Source organism: Helicoverpa armigera, chromosome 8 (genome assembly GCF_030705265.1).
Source record: "Helicoverpa armigera isolate CAAS_96S chromosome 8, ASM3070526v1, whole genome shotgun sequence".
Classification (NCBI taxonomy): domain Eukaryota; kingdom Metazoa; phylum Arthropoda; class Insecta; order Lepidoptera; family Noctuidae; genus Helicoverpa; species Helicoverpa armigera.
This window is the reverse complement of record NC_087127.1, coordinates 12,967,090-12,980,978: the sequence shown is the minus strand read 5'-3', so window position 1 is coordinate 12,980,978 and position 13,889 is coordinate 12,967,090. Positions and strand designations below refer to the sequence as shown.

At 45.0% G+C, this 13,889-nt stretch overlaps 1 protein-coding gene across 1 annotated transcript in view; it reads right to left on the bottom strand.

Moving 5' to 3' along the window:
* LOC110379716 (uncharacterized) overlaps positions 1-13,889 on the bottom strand; it is a 32,453-nt gene that overhangs the window by 2,015 nt on the left and 16,549 nt on the right. Inside the window, exons 13-22 of the mRNA XM_064035824.1 lie at positions 13,135-13,250; positions 12,739-12,933; positions 11,364-11,526; positions 10,561-10,746; positions 9,147-9,321; positions 8,901-9,077; positions 8,538-8,561; positions 6,282-6,358; positions 1,327-1,541; positions 146-851 (exon numbers count right to left, since the gene is read on the bottom strand). Coding sequence (XP_063891894.1) covers positions 146-851; positions 1,327-1,541; positions 6,282-6,358; positions 8,538-8,561; positions 8,901-9,077; positions 9,147-9,321; positions 10,561-10,746; positions 11,364-11,526; positions 12,739-12,933; positions 13,135-13,250 — 2,034 coding nt within the window. The remainder of the gene's footprint in view (positions 1-145; positions 852-1,326; positions 1,542-6,281; positions 6,359-8,537; positions 8,562-8,900; positions 9,078-9,146; positions 9,322-10,560; positions 10,747-11,363; positions 11,527-12,738; positions 12,934-13,134; positions 13,251-13,889) is intronic.

Genomic DNA, 13,889 nt, shown 5'->3' with positions numbered 1-13,889 from the left:
GTGGGGTGTAGTGCCAGGTAGGTGGGCGTGCATAGTTACGTCGATGGCGGTGTCGATGAGCAGGTAGAGCGGGCGGTGCGCGCGGGGTTGTGTGTGGTGCTGCAGTGTGGGGTGTAGTGCCAGGTAGGTGGGCGTGCATAGTTACGTCGATGGCGGTGTCGATGAGCAGGTAGAGCGGGCGGTGCGCGCGGGGTTGTGTGGTGCTGCAGTGTGGGGTGTAGTGCCAGGTAGGTGGGCGTGCATAGTTACGTCGATGGCGGTGTCGATGAGCAGGTAGAGCGGGCGGTGCGCGCGAGGGTTGTGTGTGGTGCTGTGCTGCAGTGTGGGGTGTAGTGCCAGGTAGGTGGGCGTGCATAGTTACGTCGATGGCGGTGTCGATGAGCAGGTAGAGCGGGCGGTGCGCGCGCGAGGTTGTGTGTGGTGCTGTGCTGCAGTGTGGGGTGTAGTGCCAGGTAGGTGGGCGTGCATAGTTACGTCGATGGCGGTGTCGATGAGCAGGTAGAGCGGGCGGTGCGCGCGAGGGTTGTGTGTGGTGCTGCGGTGTGGGGTGTAGTGCCAGGTAGGTGGGCGTGCATGTTACGTCGATGGCGGTGTCGATGAGCAGGTAGAGCGGGCGGTGCGCGCGGGGTTGTGTGTGGTGCTGCGGTGGGGTGTAGTGCCAGGTAGGTGGGCGTGCATAGTTACGTCGATGGCGGTGTCGATGAGCAGGTAGAGCGGGCGGTGCGCGCGGGGTTGTGTGTGGTGCTGCAGTGTGGGGTGTAGTGCCAGGTAGGTGGGCGTGCATAGTTACGTCGATGGCGGTGTCGATGAGCAGGTAGAGCGGGCGGTGCGCGCGAGGGTTGTGTGTGGTGCTGCAGTGTGGGGTGTAGTGCCAGGTAGGTGGGCGTGCATAGTTACGTCGATGGCGGTGTCGATGAGCAGGTAGAGCGGGCGGTGCGCGCGAGGTTGTGGTGGTGTGCTGCGGTGTGGGGTGTAGTGCCAGGTAGGTGGGCGTGCATAGTTACGTCGATGGCGGTGTCGATGAGCAGGTAGAGCGGGCGGTGCGCGCGAGGGTTGTGTGTGGTGCTGTGCTGCAGTGTGGGGTGTAGTGCCAGGTAGGTGGGCGTGCATAGTTACGTCGATGGCGGTGTCGATGAGCAGGTAGAGCGGGCGGTGCGCGAGGGTTGTGTGGTGCTGCGGTGTGGGGTGTAGTGCCAGGTAGGTGGGCGTGCATAGTTACGTCGATGGCGGTGTCGATGAGCAGGTAGAGCGGGCGGTGCGCGCGAGGGTTGTGTGTGGTGCTGCAGTGTGGGGTGTAGTGCCAGGTAGGTGGGCGTGCATAGTTACGTCGATGGCGGTGTCGATGAGCAGGTAGAGCGGGCGGTGCGCGCGAGGGTTGTGTGTGGTGCTGCAGTGTGGGGTGTAGTGCCAGGTAGGTGGGCGTGCATAGTTACGTCGATGGCGGTGTCGATGAGCAGGTAGAGCGGGCGGTGCGCGCGCTCGACTCGCGCTCGGCACACAAACACGCGCCGCCCGCACACGCGCCGCGCCTCCACCACCACCTGTGCACACTCACTCTCTGTATCTCAATCATATACTGAAACATATCTACAGAGTGCCCGAAGATTGTATTAAGAAATTTAATGAACAGTTTTCACAGCGGTTTCAATATAAATTACATCAAAAATGCAAAATATGGGAAGGTTTGTTCGAGATATAGCTAACGTACTTATATTAAAAAGAAGACGATCACAAAGTCAAAGTCAAAGTCAAAGTCAAATCATTTATTTCATTTAGGCCTTTACAAGCACTTATGAACGTCAAAATTATAACTAAGTTTGATTCTAGTTGACCATTCCAAAAGTAGCTTCCTATGGAGAAGAACGGGCAAAAAACAGTAGTTTCAGTAAGTGATGTATGTTTATTAAGTTTAATCATTACAAGTAAAGGCATGAACTTGGTTGTCTTCTCTCGTTTATAATTTGTTAATATTTGTTGAAAGGCCGATGCTATTAAAGTCGTGAACAAGGAAAGCCTCTCTGGGAAAGTTCATAACTCCACCAAACGTTATTGTTGTTCTTAACTTCCAACAAAATAAGATAATTTCGGTACAAGATGAGATGTTATTCCATCAAAACAACCAACGTATAAAATCAAGCAAAGTGTTCCAACACTCTCACTGGAATCAAACCATTTATATCATCTTTAGTGAGTAGTAATGAACGAGGAATGTATTTCAAATCAATTAAACTGTATAATTTAGCTATCAATATTAATAACGCGAATACCAGAATTGGTTTAAATATTTTACTCGTTAAAGAAAAAAAAGTAACAATATTATACCTTTTGCCCCGATTGTCGTTTTGCCGAAAATAGAATACAGAATATGAAAAACATCTGTTAAAATAAAATCTAGATAGCATCCAATGAACGTTAACGACACCGCGTCTGTAGTGAACGAGCTCAGTGCGTCGATTACATTTCGATTTAGTTTTATTGTATTTAACTAACTGAGTGAAGATGTAACGACGCTCATTTGCTCTGAATTGGCACAACAGAGTGTACTCACACATGTACCCTGTACGAGTGTACACACGGCCGCGAACACACACATAACGTGGAATCTTTTCATATCGCGAGATGTTCCATTTGGTAAAAGTTATACTAAACAGAGGGCGGCTATTATGCTGGTTGTTTATTAAAGTTAAGCGCTGTCACGCGGTAGAACAAACAGAAGTTTTATTTCCAAACAAGGGCATCCAAAATAAAGGCGTCTTCCAAATCGAATTAACTAGTTCACTCTAACCTTTTGGAGATTCTTACGGATAAACTACTTTTGTTGTACAAAAAATATAAAAATGAAGATCAAAAAAATCCGCTGACTTTTTGACTAAAAATTCTATATTTCCTGTGCGGTGGTGTGTCCAAGTGAACAAAGGGCTTAGTTCTATAAGAAGATGGAGTTAAAGCGCGTGCGACGGAGGCGCCCGAAAAGAGGAGAATTGCACGAATCACGACACTCTATAGGAATTTAATGTCTATAACTACACTTGGTTTTAGATTTAACTTGTGATAGATGCGAACTGTTTAATTTAAGGTATATGTAATCCGAATTATGTCTTAAAGGAATACTAAAAACCACCTCTGTACGAAAAATGAAATATATGATCTGAATGATATAATTATAGTGAATCTTTCAACATGGGGAAATATGTAGGTACTATTATAGTATTGAAATGCACAGAGAACCGAGTGAAACGCAGCAATAGATGCCGCATGGCCGAGGCGTCGGCTCTGTCCGCGTCGCAAAGACAGCTTGCAGCACCACAGTACCCACAACATGGTAGCGTGCTAACATCAAACAAACTCTGTACTCTCATTAGAACGTTCATCACGCAAATTTCCATTACAGCCTTCAAGGGGCACTTTTATGAAACGTTCGACAGCCTGGCACTGTGCCTAATTTTAGTAAGAACATTATTTTCACATTTACCGATCCAGTTTGGACTGAAACCCAGCAAAAAAGTTTCAATACCTCGCACCTACACGCAGGCAATAAGGTGTGTATGTATGTATTTATGTGTTCACTTGTAAACCTATTTTAGATAACACACCCTGCCGGTACCTGGTCACACATACACACACACACACACACACACGTAGGCAATTAACTCAGTGGGCACGCGCGCAATACTGAGTTATATTTTTCTTACTTTCAACAGAAATCCCATTAGGTAAAAATGTAGCCGCTTTTCAGGCTCTATATTATAAAGGTACATCGTTTCCTCTAGGAATAAACTCGCATTTATCTAAAGTAATGCCATTGCTCGTATTTCATCATTTCGGAATTAAAAAAGGTGTAAAAATATGTAGCTTATGTGGGAGCTGGGTCGGTCGTAAACCAGTGCGCAGTGCCCCGAGGGATGACATAGATTGTCATTAGCTCCGTGACGTCATGCTGTGCGTAATATTATGTGTGTGTAATATTAATATTATCCACAGGGTGACATTGAAGGCTTTGCCTAAAGGCACGGGATAGCTGAATACGAATATCATCGGGCGAGGGAATGGCACGCGTGTGTAACGCATCGCTCGGCACGTAGTGCAGGTCACAGCTCGCGGCAACACTCGCTCATGTATTATTGATGGACATGAATAGCTTAATCTGTCTGAACACTGGATGGAACATCTGCATTCATTAAAGCTAAACACATACATAATCATGTATATTTACTGATGCCAGCAAGTACTTGTCAGAACTGAGCATGTGCTGTATTACGAACATACTTTGTTCGTGTTTATTTTATGATGGAGGTTGAATCTTGCCAATATTTTTCAATTAGAAAGCTCTATCTCGATTAATATCAAAAATCTATTCACAAAAGTGTAGCTTGCTAGTAACATATACATATTTATTACAATTGTTATTTCACTCCATTCCGTATACATATTGTAGAGACGGGGTATTATGTTACTTCGGCTATGAATTCATGGAAACAAACGAACAGCTTTCACAGAGATACACGAACAAATGAAACGAGCGTCATTAGTGCCGTGTTCTGAATGAAATCCACTTCAATTTGAATTCGTAGCCTTTTTGTGTTTGTTGAATGGATATTACACCTGAAACTAATTGGGAACTTGTAACTCTGTCCGGCGGGACCCCGGAGCTGAAGTAATGGCGGCTCATTGTAAACGTATCGCCGAGCCTGTTCAATGTGAACCATTTGAAAGATCAAACAGACCTGTTCTCAATAACATATACTCTATGTTAAAGTTCTTGCATACAGCTCAGTCCCGACGTTGTATTTCAACTTACTCTTCTTCTTCTGCCTGGCCTTTATCCTATTTACTTGGGGTCAGCCCTTCTGGTCAATCTTCGCCAGGACGGTCTGTCCTGGGTCGTCTGGGATGATAATTGTGTCTTCTTCAGATCCTTTTCAATAATGTATTTCAACTTACATAGCGGAAAAATTATAATAAGTATAGTTTACCAAGAAACCAACTTCAATTCATAACGTTTACTTAAACTCGTTACAAGTAGAAGTTTTCTTACAATAGCTTGTTTATAAGCGGTACTCCCCGAGGCTCAAATTGTTGGCGAAACTGAAGCAAGTTGGCAACGACAAACAGAAGCCATTTGAACAGCGCGCACTGAGAGCGGCTTAAAGGATAAGCTGCGCCTAGTGGGATACACGCCGCGTACCCACATCACACACACAGCGCCGTGTGTTCTATGTTGATATTTCATTGCAGCCTGAAGGACTGATGATACATTCTAATTGAATCAGTATTCTATATTGCTATCTCCTGTTCTCCTGTAAAGACAATGCAACACTTGACGACATCACAGCTACTTGCTATAACGTGTATTGATAATATATAGCGAGCCTCGTCCGGCCGCACAGACAGAATGTTTGCATCTGAGTTCATGTAGAAATGAACGACAAACAGATTGACGTGCAACTGTTTATTGCAGTTGACGACAGCGATTGTAAGAACTCGTATTTGGAATTGATTTTACTTTTACAAACATCTCCGTGTTTCTGTGGGACGAGGATTTGGAAGATTTTGTTCCTTATTTCTGAAAAATGAGACCGTGTTTCTAGACAGTGCCTTGATTGACTTGACACCTTATTCACTAGTATACACTATAACACAAAACTGTTATCACTTCCTACAAAATATTCATTCTCCAGAGATTTCACACCTTACAAATTTTCTGACCATAAAATTTGATTATAGCTTCACAAAGTTACAAAACTATAAAATTCAGTAGGACGTGTGGCGAAGAAGCAAGCGTTGGATTTCGCGTCGGAGGAGTTTGTATTTCACTAATAAAGACAACATTTCTAAAAAACACGAGTAATAACAGAATGTTCGGAGCGAACTCCGAGGGGCCGAGGGACGAATCGAAGCCTCGATGTTACTCAGTAAGAGTGGTGGCTTTTACTTGATTTTATTTCGTTTAGCCCTTCTGTTTTACACCGCCTTAGTTTCCGACACAACCGTTATCAAAGAACAAACAATTTGCCTTTGCATTAAACATAGTAAAATAATTTCAAACAATTATGAAACATGATATGAAATTCAACGCTGCGTTAGATTCATTTCAATTCTAATGTTCATTTTGTAATTAGATCGGAACATTTAATCTGGTTGCGAGTAATGCGTCCGCATTACATCCTGTGTTTGTAATTATACTGGCTCGCGGCACTGGTAGTTTACGTTATTATGTATCAAATTACGCGAGCATACAAACGCTGGCAGTTAGCTGTGTATAATGTGTGCAGTAGACTCACCCGCACCTCCACCTCGGCGTAGGGGCGCACGCGGAACTCGCTCGGGTTGAACTTCACCTTCAGCACCTCACTGTCCTCTGCAATACACACTATTTGTGTAAACTCTTATAAAACACGTGTACCTATGCAAAATTTCCCTTTCTGCAAGTTTAGAGGATTATTGTTGAGGATAATGGATTAAAACCCATTACAACATCAGTTAAACCATTTCATCGTTGTAGCGGCTGTTGCGTGGATGAAAACATCTGTTTCGTCACTAAGTAACATAAACTTTTATTCGTCAAAAGCTTCCTCGGGCAGCAATAAAGCGAGCGGACGATGCTCTCCAGAGAATCCTCGGGAGAGCAGAAATAGAATTGTGCTTAAAAGATCTCTACGCAGTGTTAGAACTACAATTTGCTATCGTAATAAAATGTTATAATATAATGTGGTGCTATGGATAATCTGATGATAAATGTTGGGGGGTACTTTGTCATATCGGCTGAAAAGAGATCGTCGTGTAATGTCAAGTAAATAAATGAGGAGAATGTCAAAGTTCAGTGATTTCAGCGCCGAGACGAGAATTTATCGGATTTCAGTGATCGAGATAGTGTTATCTTGTGATAACAGCGCGGTTTCAAATGAAACTTTTAGTGGAACAGTTGGCAAAGAGTGAGCGTTGAAGATGCTATTAGCTTGTCGTGAATCTGATTGATGCAAATGGCTTGTGACATTGACGCGTTGTGACACGCGCACACACGGAATACGTGATGGCTGCTCGATGCTCATCCAAGCTTAGCTGCGAGTACACGCCAGTTGTTTGAGACAACTTGCCCCAGCCAGTTTAACAGGAACTAGCTTCTTAAATAATGGAAAATTATGGAAGTACTAACATAGAAGTACAACGACACTTCACACCTGGAAATGGAAACTACATATATAAATAAAATGATTTTATTCAACTATTTTAATATTTTATAATCGATTAAACCAGTGAGATATCACAACCTTTCTGCTCCCAATGGGTTTGCAGTATTCTTCCGTTGCTGAAATAGGTATGTGTTTGTGTCATGAGTGTTCTCTGATGTATCCTCGTGGTAGCGCGTGCAGAAGTGATTGCCCCGGGTGGCAGTTCTGTGACGTGTCGGTGCAGTGCCGCGCGCTATTGTACGACAACAATATAGAAATACGCTGACTGTGCGAGGCGGCAGCGACTAGTCGCTTTGCTCGCGCACTTCACAAATAAAAGGTTAATCATTTATTGTGAGACGCTCGCTTTTTATTGTAATTGGTTTTTATTGAAACGTCGCCGGCATCCAATAACAGCAATGTTATTTTACTGCGAAATTCAAAGCTTTGATGAAATTACAGCCATTTTCCTAATTAACTAGAACGATCCGAGACTAATCAAACTTGAGTTATAATTACGTCTAACTTACTTCAGATAGACAAGCACTTCTTATGCTTCATTTCATGAATATTATTCTCTGTGTTTAAGAAAGTAATTGAATAGTAAACATTTTTGCAATCCAAAGAAGGAAAATATTTGGTTAAAAGATAGATAAAGCTGTCATGACATTAAAGCATTACCGTGTCGGGGCTCGCAACAGGGTTTCAGTAAAACATTTAGGAAGCAACAGAGAAAGTTTGTGCGAGGGAGCGGGAGCTCGCCCTCATGTACGGCGGAGAGCTTAGTGCCGCCGGACTAGCGCGCCGCGCGGCCTCGCCTGCGGGCGCGCGGCACTAGCGCGATCACTTGCAACCAGTGCTAACCGAAGGCAATTGAATAACAGGAAAAGGAATTGAAAGGCGACATTGAAAGCATCAACATGGGCGTCTGAAGTGAAGCGAGCGGCCGCTCTGCGCTGCAGAGGCCCCCGCGATACACACAATGTTTTCATGAACATTCAGCCCTTCGCGGCCCGGCCGCGCTGAGTTCACAAACTTGCACAAACACTCGTGTAATTACCGCCGCCTGTTTGCTTGCAAATTACCTGCACGTGTTACTCGTTATCTAATTTCCCGGCGCGGCGTGCTGTGCCACAAACACACATTCTCTACAAAGAGAATTCAATGATAATTTTTTCGCGTCCCGGGACGTGTATCAAAAATGTGAAATACGTAAGAAAAAAAGTTTCATTTTCGTTTTCTTAGAAGTAGGTGCACAGTTTGTGTAGTACCAACTCATTGATTAGCTGGAATACATTACATAGACAAGCGGATTATTTTATTATAGTGAAGTATTAGCATCACTGCTAATCGTTTCTGTGAACTCACCCGGTGTAGCGAGGGGTGTAACAGCTTGTTAGACATTAATATGATTTAAATAGGTAGTACAGTACGTCTGTAGGAAACCAATTACATTTCCAAGTTCATCAATTTGTTAAGTTACCTATTTAATTACCTAAACGTTTATCTGCAAGCTAGCTTGTTACTGAAAGTCAATGAAATATTGAAACTGAAACTGAGTCGGACGTTGATTTAATACCTAAGCACACAATTTGGCTTAAAATTCCTTGTGCCATATTACTCGGGCCATGTAAACTACTAATTGATGTCAGAGTTTTGATTATTTAATAGGCAGGTAGGTATGTACATGATTGTGTGCAGGTATCGAGTGAAGTCCTGTATGTGGGGTACATGGTGGATACTCGCCGGTGTTGTTGTCGAAGTGCACGGCGGTGGGCAGCGGCGTGATGTTGGTGAGGCGCAGGCGGTAGCACGTGCGCCGGCCCAGCGCCAGCGCCGCGCGCGGCCGCAGCAGCGCCGAGCCGCGCGCGCCGCCCTCCGCGCCGCACTCCGCCGCGAAGCACGTGCCTGGCCACACAGTGCACGCTCATGTCATGTCAATGTTGAGCATCAGTGCGCTAGTGGCAGCAGACTCACAGTCGTCGGTGTGCGTGTCGTCGTCGCAGGGCAGCACGCGCAGCACGAGGCGCGGCGCGAGCACGCGGTAGGCGACGAGCGCGGCGCGCGCGGAGTCGCCGGTGCCGCTGCCCGCGTGCGCCACGTCCGCGCCCGGCCGCCGCACGCGCACCAGCGTCGCCACGCATCCGTCGCGCTACACACACACATGTACATGCTGTCCCAGTGGAACCTTATACAATCAGTTTTGTGTTCTCAAGTTTAATCAAGAGGGAGATGATAACAACATTGACTATCTCGGCATTATTGCAGTCTATTAGTTGTCTAGACAATCTTTTAAGCAACATGCAGTACATTTATATATCCAATTCTGAAGTACATACGTATGATAGCTTTGGCACTAAAGGACTGAGATTTCTGAGCATCAGAAGTCGGTCTATCAAAATTATAACAATAAACTTCGCAACGAGTCTATTATAGCTTGAGCAAGTTCTGGGAACTCTCTGTACAAAGGACTTTCTGAAGAACAAATATAGTACTTTGGTAGTTTTTGAATAATCAAAATCCCGAGATACACTTTGAAGATGCAAAAGCCCGGAATTCGAAAAAATCTCGATTTTAACAAAAGGGAGGAAACGCCATTAATTTTACGTAGTAAACTATAGTATCCGCCAGTAAGTTCTTTAATGCTGGTATTTGCATTGCGTCATATCGCAGCGCCGTCCTCCCATAGGAAACACTTGAAAATGTTAATTGAATACACGCTGCGTCGCTGTGCACGTTGTTTGGAACAACTTTAAGTTGTTTCCCGGGAGACACGTAAACTTGCGCGAGCGGGCTGCTTCTTACTACTTCTTAGCAAGCGCTGACCGTTATAAATCCCTTTTTACGACCAACTTTAAACTTTTAAGTGAAACACGGCGACAAGGTTTTACAGTTTTCTGCGTATTATTCAGCGGTTCCCTATTACAAGAGACAAATAAGAATTTAATACCAGGACGAAAATCTAGCCGGCCAAACATTTTTTTTTGCCAGAAGGTAATATCAAGATTAGCTTAAAACCTTTTTGACCCTACTCTGAAAGATTAATGTACCAAAACCATTAAGGCTTTTGTTGGAGTTAAATAACTAGGAGAGTATTCTCACCGCGGCTCCAGATCAAAGAATCAAAGTAATTGGCTCTGTAGGTAACTGCGACCGGTGGAGACGGACATTTAACAGTCATCGTAAAAAGTATCCCGCCGTTATATTGTTTCTGACTTACATTGACTCATGTAGGGATTTTATTGCGATTAAATCCGTAACGTTCCCAAATAAATTATGTTTCCCTTTGACATTTTCACTACTTTGTTTACTTGCTTTGAAAATGTGATAGAACTATTAGCTAATATTATCAGCGAGAGGAGTTGAGTAATATGACGGGGAGTGGTGTTACCTCCGGCGCGTTGACGTCGTAGCAGATCTCCGCGGCGTGGTCGTGCGCGAGCGCGCCGGTGGCGGGGCGCAGCAGCGCGCACGTGCAGGCGCGCTCCTGGCAGCGCTCGCACGGCAGGCGCCCGCGGCACGCGCGCGACGGCTCGTTCTCGCCCCACCACCGGAACGCCTCCGCCCACCACCAGATCTGTCACATGCCACACCTCACTCTATGACACGAGGGAACCGGCTTAAACATCCGTTTAGCAGTTACGTAAACTGCACTAAACTTGATCGCTACCGACATTAAATGCCACAGTGAGTGTGCAGCAAATAGAGAACATAAAGTCGAGCTTATCACCGCTTCAGTCGACGATAATGTCAGGGCGCGCGGCGAAGTGTTCCCTATCAACGGGAACAGATGCTATTGAGCGGAATTTGACTTCATTAAGATTTCATTGTTATTCCGATGGGATATTGTGGAGTCAACAATAAAACGTTCCATTTCATGAATCGTCTCGAATTAGTCCTTCGGTGGAATCTTTTCAAAGAATTGTAATTCATTCATAGTGTCAGGAAAATGTAAGCCAACTCACAGTTCCGATAGCAGTAATCCCGCGCTTGGAATACAAATGTCCACCATTTAAATGCGTAAAGAAATTTACTGTGTGTTACGTAAGTAATACCTACAAACATTTTGTCATTTCATCTGCCTAGCCTTTTCCCAACTATGTAGGGGTCGGTTTTCAGTCTTAACGGATGCGGCTGAGTACCAGTGTTTTACAAGGAGAGAGTGATAAGGTAAGTGCAGTAGTTGTGCGGTACCTTCTCGTGCGTGTCGTTGTGCAGCTTGAGCGCGTGGTGCATGCGCGCGGCGGGCGGCACCACGCCCAGCCAGGCGCGCGCCGGCCGCAGCGAGGGGTGCCGCGTGCTGCACTGCCGCCGCACCACGCACTGCGCCTGCCACTCCGCGTTCTCCGCCACCAGTCTGCAACACACTCCAAACTTGACGCTGCATTCATAACACATGTTTGACAATTCACATATGTCAAATTCAGGGAGTAGATAAGTGAGTACATACGGGTACAAGAAGAGTATACAAAAGAGTGTACATGTAGGAGTTTATAAGAAGAGTATATAAGAGTGTATATCTGGGAGTTTATAAGGAGAATATATAAGAGAGTACATAAAAGGGAGATATAAGTGTGACGTCACAAGTATATTACAGTTATGGGCACTCCCACAGTGCACTCTACTGTGGAACCGCGACTGCTGTAAAATTGCACCTACTGCTCTCATCATTGCTATCGTGAACTCACTAGATGCTCCGGATACTTGCCAGTCACTCTCTGTGTTGAGCTATATTCTCCCAAGGTAACGCACGCAGCCCTTAATGTAACCTGAAGTCTTCAAGGATTAATACAAAAAACATTTCTTCAGCTGTTTTAAGTAATTGCAGAATATTTCAAAATGGGTGTTTTTCCGTCCCTTCCCTTTAATCATATTTTTAAGGATGTTCAATGATAACGTAATAAATTAAGATTTCCCTGCATTTGCTACTAAGTTATTCCGTGCACAACTCAGTCGACACGATTGTGATTGATTCCGGAGCGCAGACCCCATAAAACGTCGTAATGATTCTTCTCAAAATGAAATGAGTTACATTCAGGCTGAGCGAGCGTCGCGCTGTGCCTCGCATTACAAACGACTCGCTAAACGAACATATTTCCAGTGAGAGCACTCTCTAAGACAAGCCTCACAAAGTATAAGAAGACAAGCGCAGCGGACTGTGTGCGAAAGTTGCGTGAACATCTAATAAGGTTTACCAACAGAACAGGAAATTGTGTTGGTGGCAGTTAATTAACGTTGTTTGCGGTGCACCAGCTTTGACTTCAACTTGGACTAGCTGCGAACTTACTTGTCGAAGACGTAGGAAGTAAATAATCCTCTCCAATATAACGAGTTCGCGCTTTCAAATTGGACTTCTTCGAAATGAGGTATTTCGGGTTTTAAATTTAAATGAGTTTGTAAATTATTTAAGTGTAATTGACGGGTAGAAATCAGAGTTTCTAGTTCAGTTAACAGTCGAGTTAGTTTCTGAAAGAAATTTAAAATTCTCTCAAAGAGCAAATAATGTTTTTAAGAATGACGAGGCCTGTATGGCAATTATAAATGTATATAGTATATAGTAATGTCTCACGTGATGAGGTCTGTCTCGGGGAAGTGGTTGGGCAGGCCGGGCAGCGGGTAGGCGAGCGCGACGGAGCAGTGCTGCGCGGGCGCGAGCTGCAGCGGCGCGGGCGGCGGCACGCGCGTCGGCGTGCGCCACGCCACGCGCGCGCCACACACGCCGAACAGCTGCGTCGCCGTCAGCTCCACCGACACCGACTCGCGTCTACACCACACACATACAGTGACATACATACATTCATATCTATACAAGTTACACAAATACGTATACGCATATTAAGCAGTGTATCGACGTACTCAGGTCCCAGGGGTGACTTTAGTGGCTAAATAAGTTAACTGTTGGTTGGCAAGTGGGTGAGGAGTGGCCACAGTGAACTGAGAGAGTGGAACAATATGTGAAGGTGACCTGCGCGAGTGGTGCAGCGGCACGACGGGCGGCAGCAGCACGAAGCGCAGCGGCACCACGTCCCACCACACCTCCATCTGCGCGCACACCACCTCGCACACCTCGCGCCGCTCCGACTGCGCACAACCACTTCACTCTCGTCTACTGCCGACATACCTACTGCCTAGTGCTATCACATGCTTGACAAATAATGACTGGCCAGAAACAGTGAGACCAAGTTTAACAAGAATTTCAGTCAATTCTACTTTTGAGTAAATTCAGAGAATGCTATGTAGGTATGTTTTTACCAGAAATAGTCTGGCTCATTTTAATTAACTAGGTCGTAATTGGATCAAAAGTTTTTCAATTAAAGTAAATATTGTTACAGGCATTTATAGAATGATGGTCTAAAATTAAAGTACGATTTTATTTTGAACTATTCGTAAACGAGTTCGAGGAAGTGTTGTTCCCACCTTCCTCACAATAAAACTGACACATCTTCAGCACATTTAACGTGATAAATATGTGATGACATTTCGTACAGCGCGACGGAATTACACGAGCATGTAAAGAAAATCGCGTAGTTCTCGCGTGTTACAAATGATTGAGGAAAACTGGAATCCTTTTAACCGATTGCGTCGTATATCGTCCCGCGACTGCGGTCGTTAAACCCGCCGCTTTATGTGCTGCACGCCTGTAATGGCTGCTATTTGTTCCAAATCTCAGTTGTATCGGACGCCCGGCTACAGGTAATGTACCTTATATTTTATGACCAT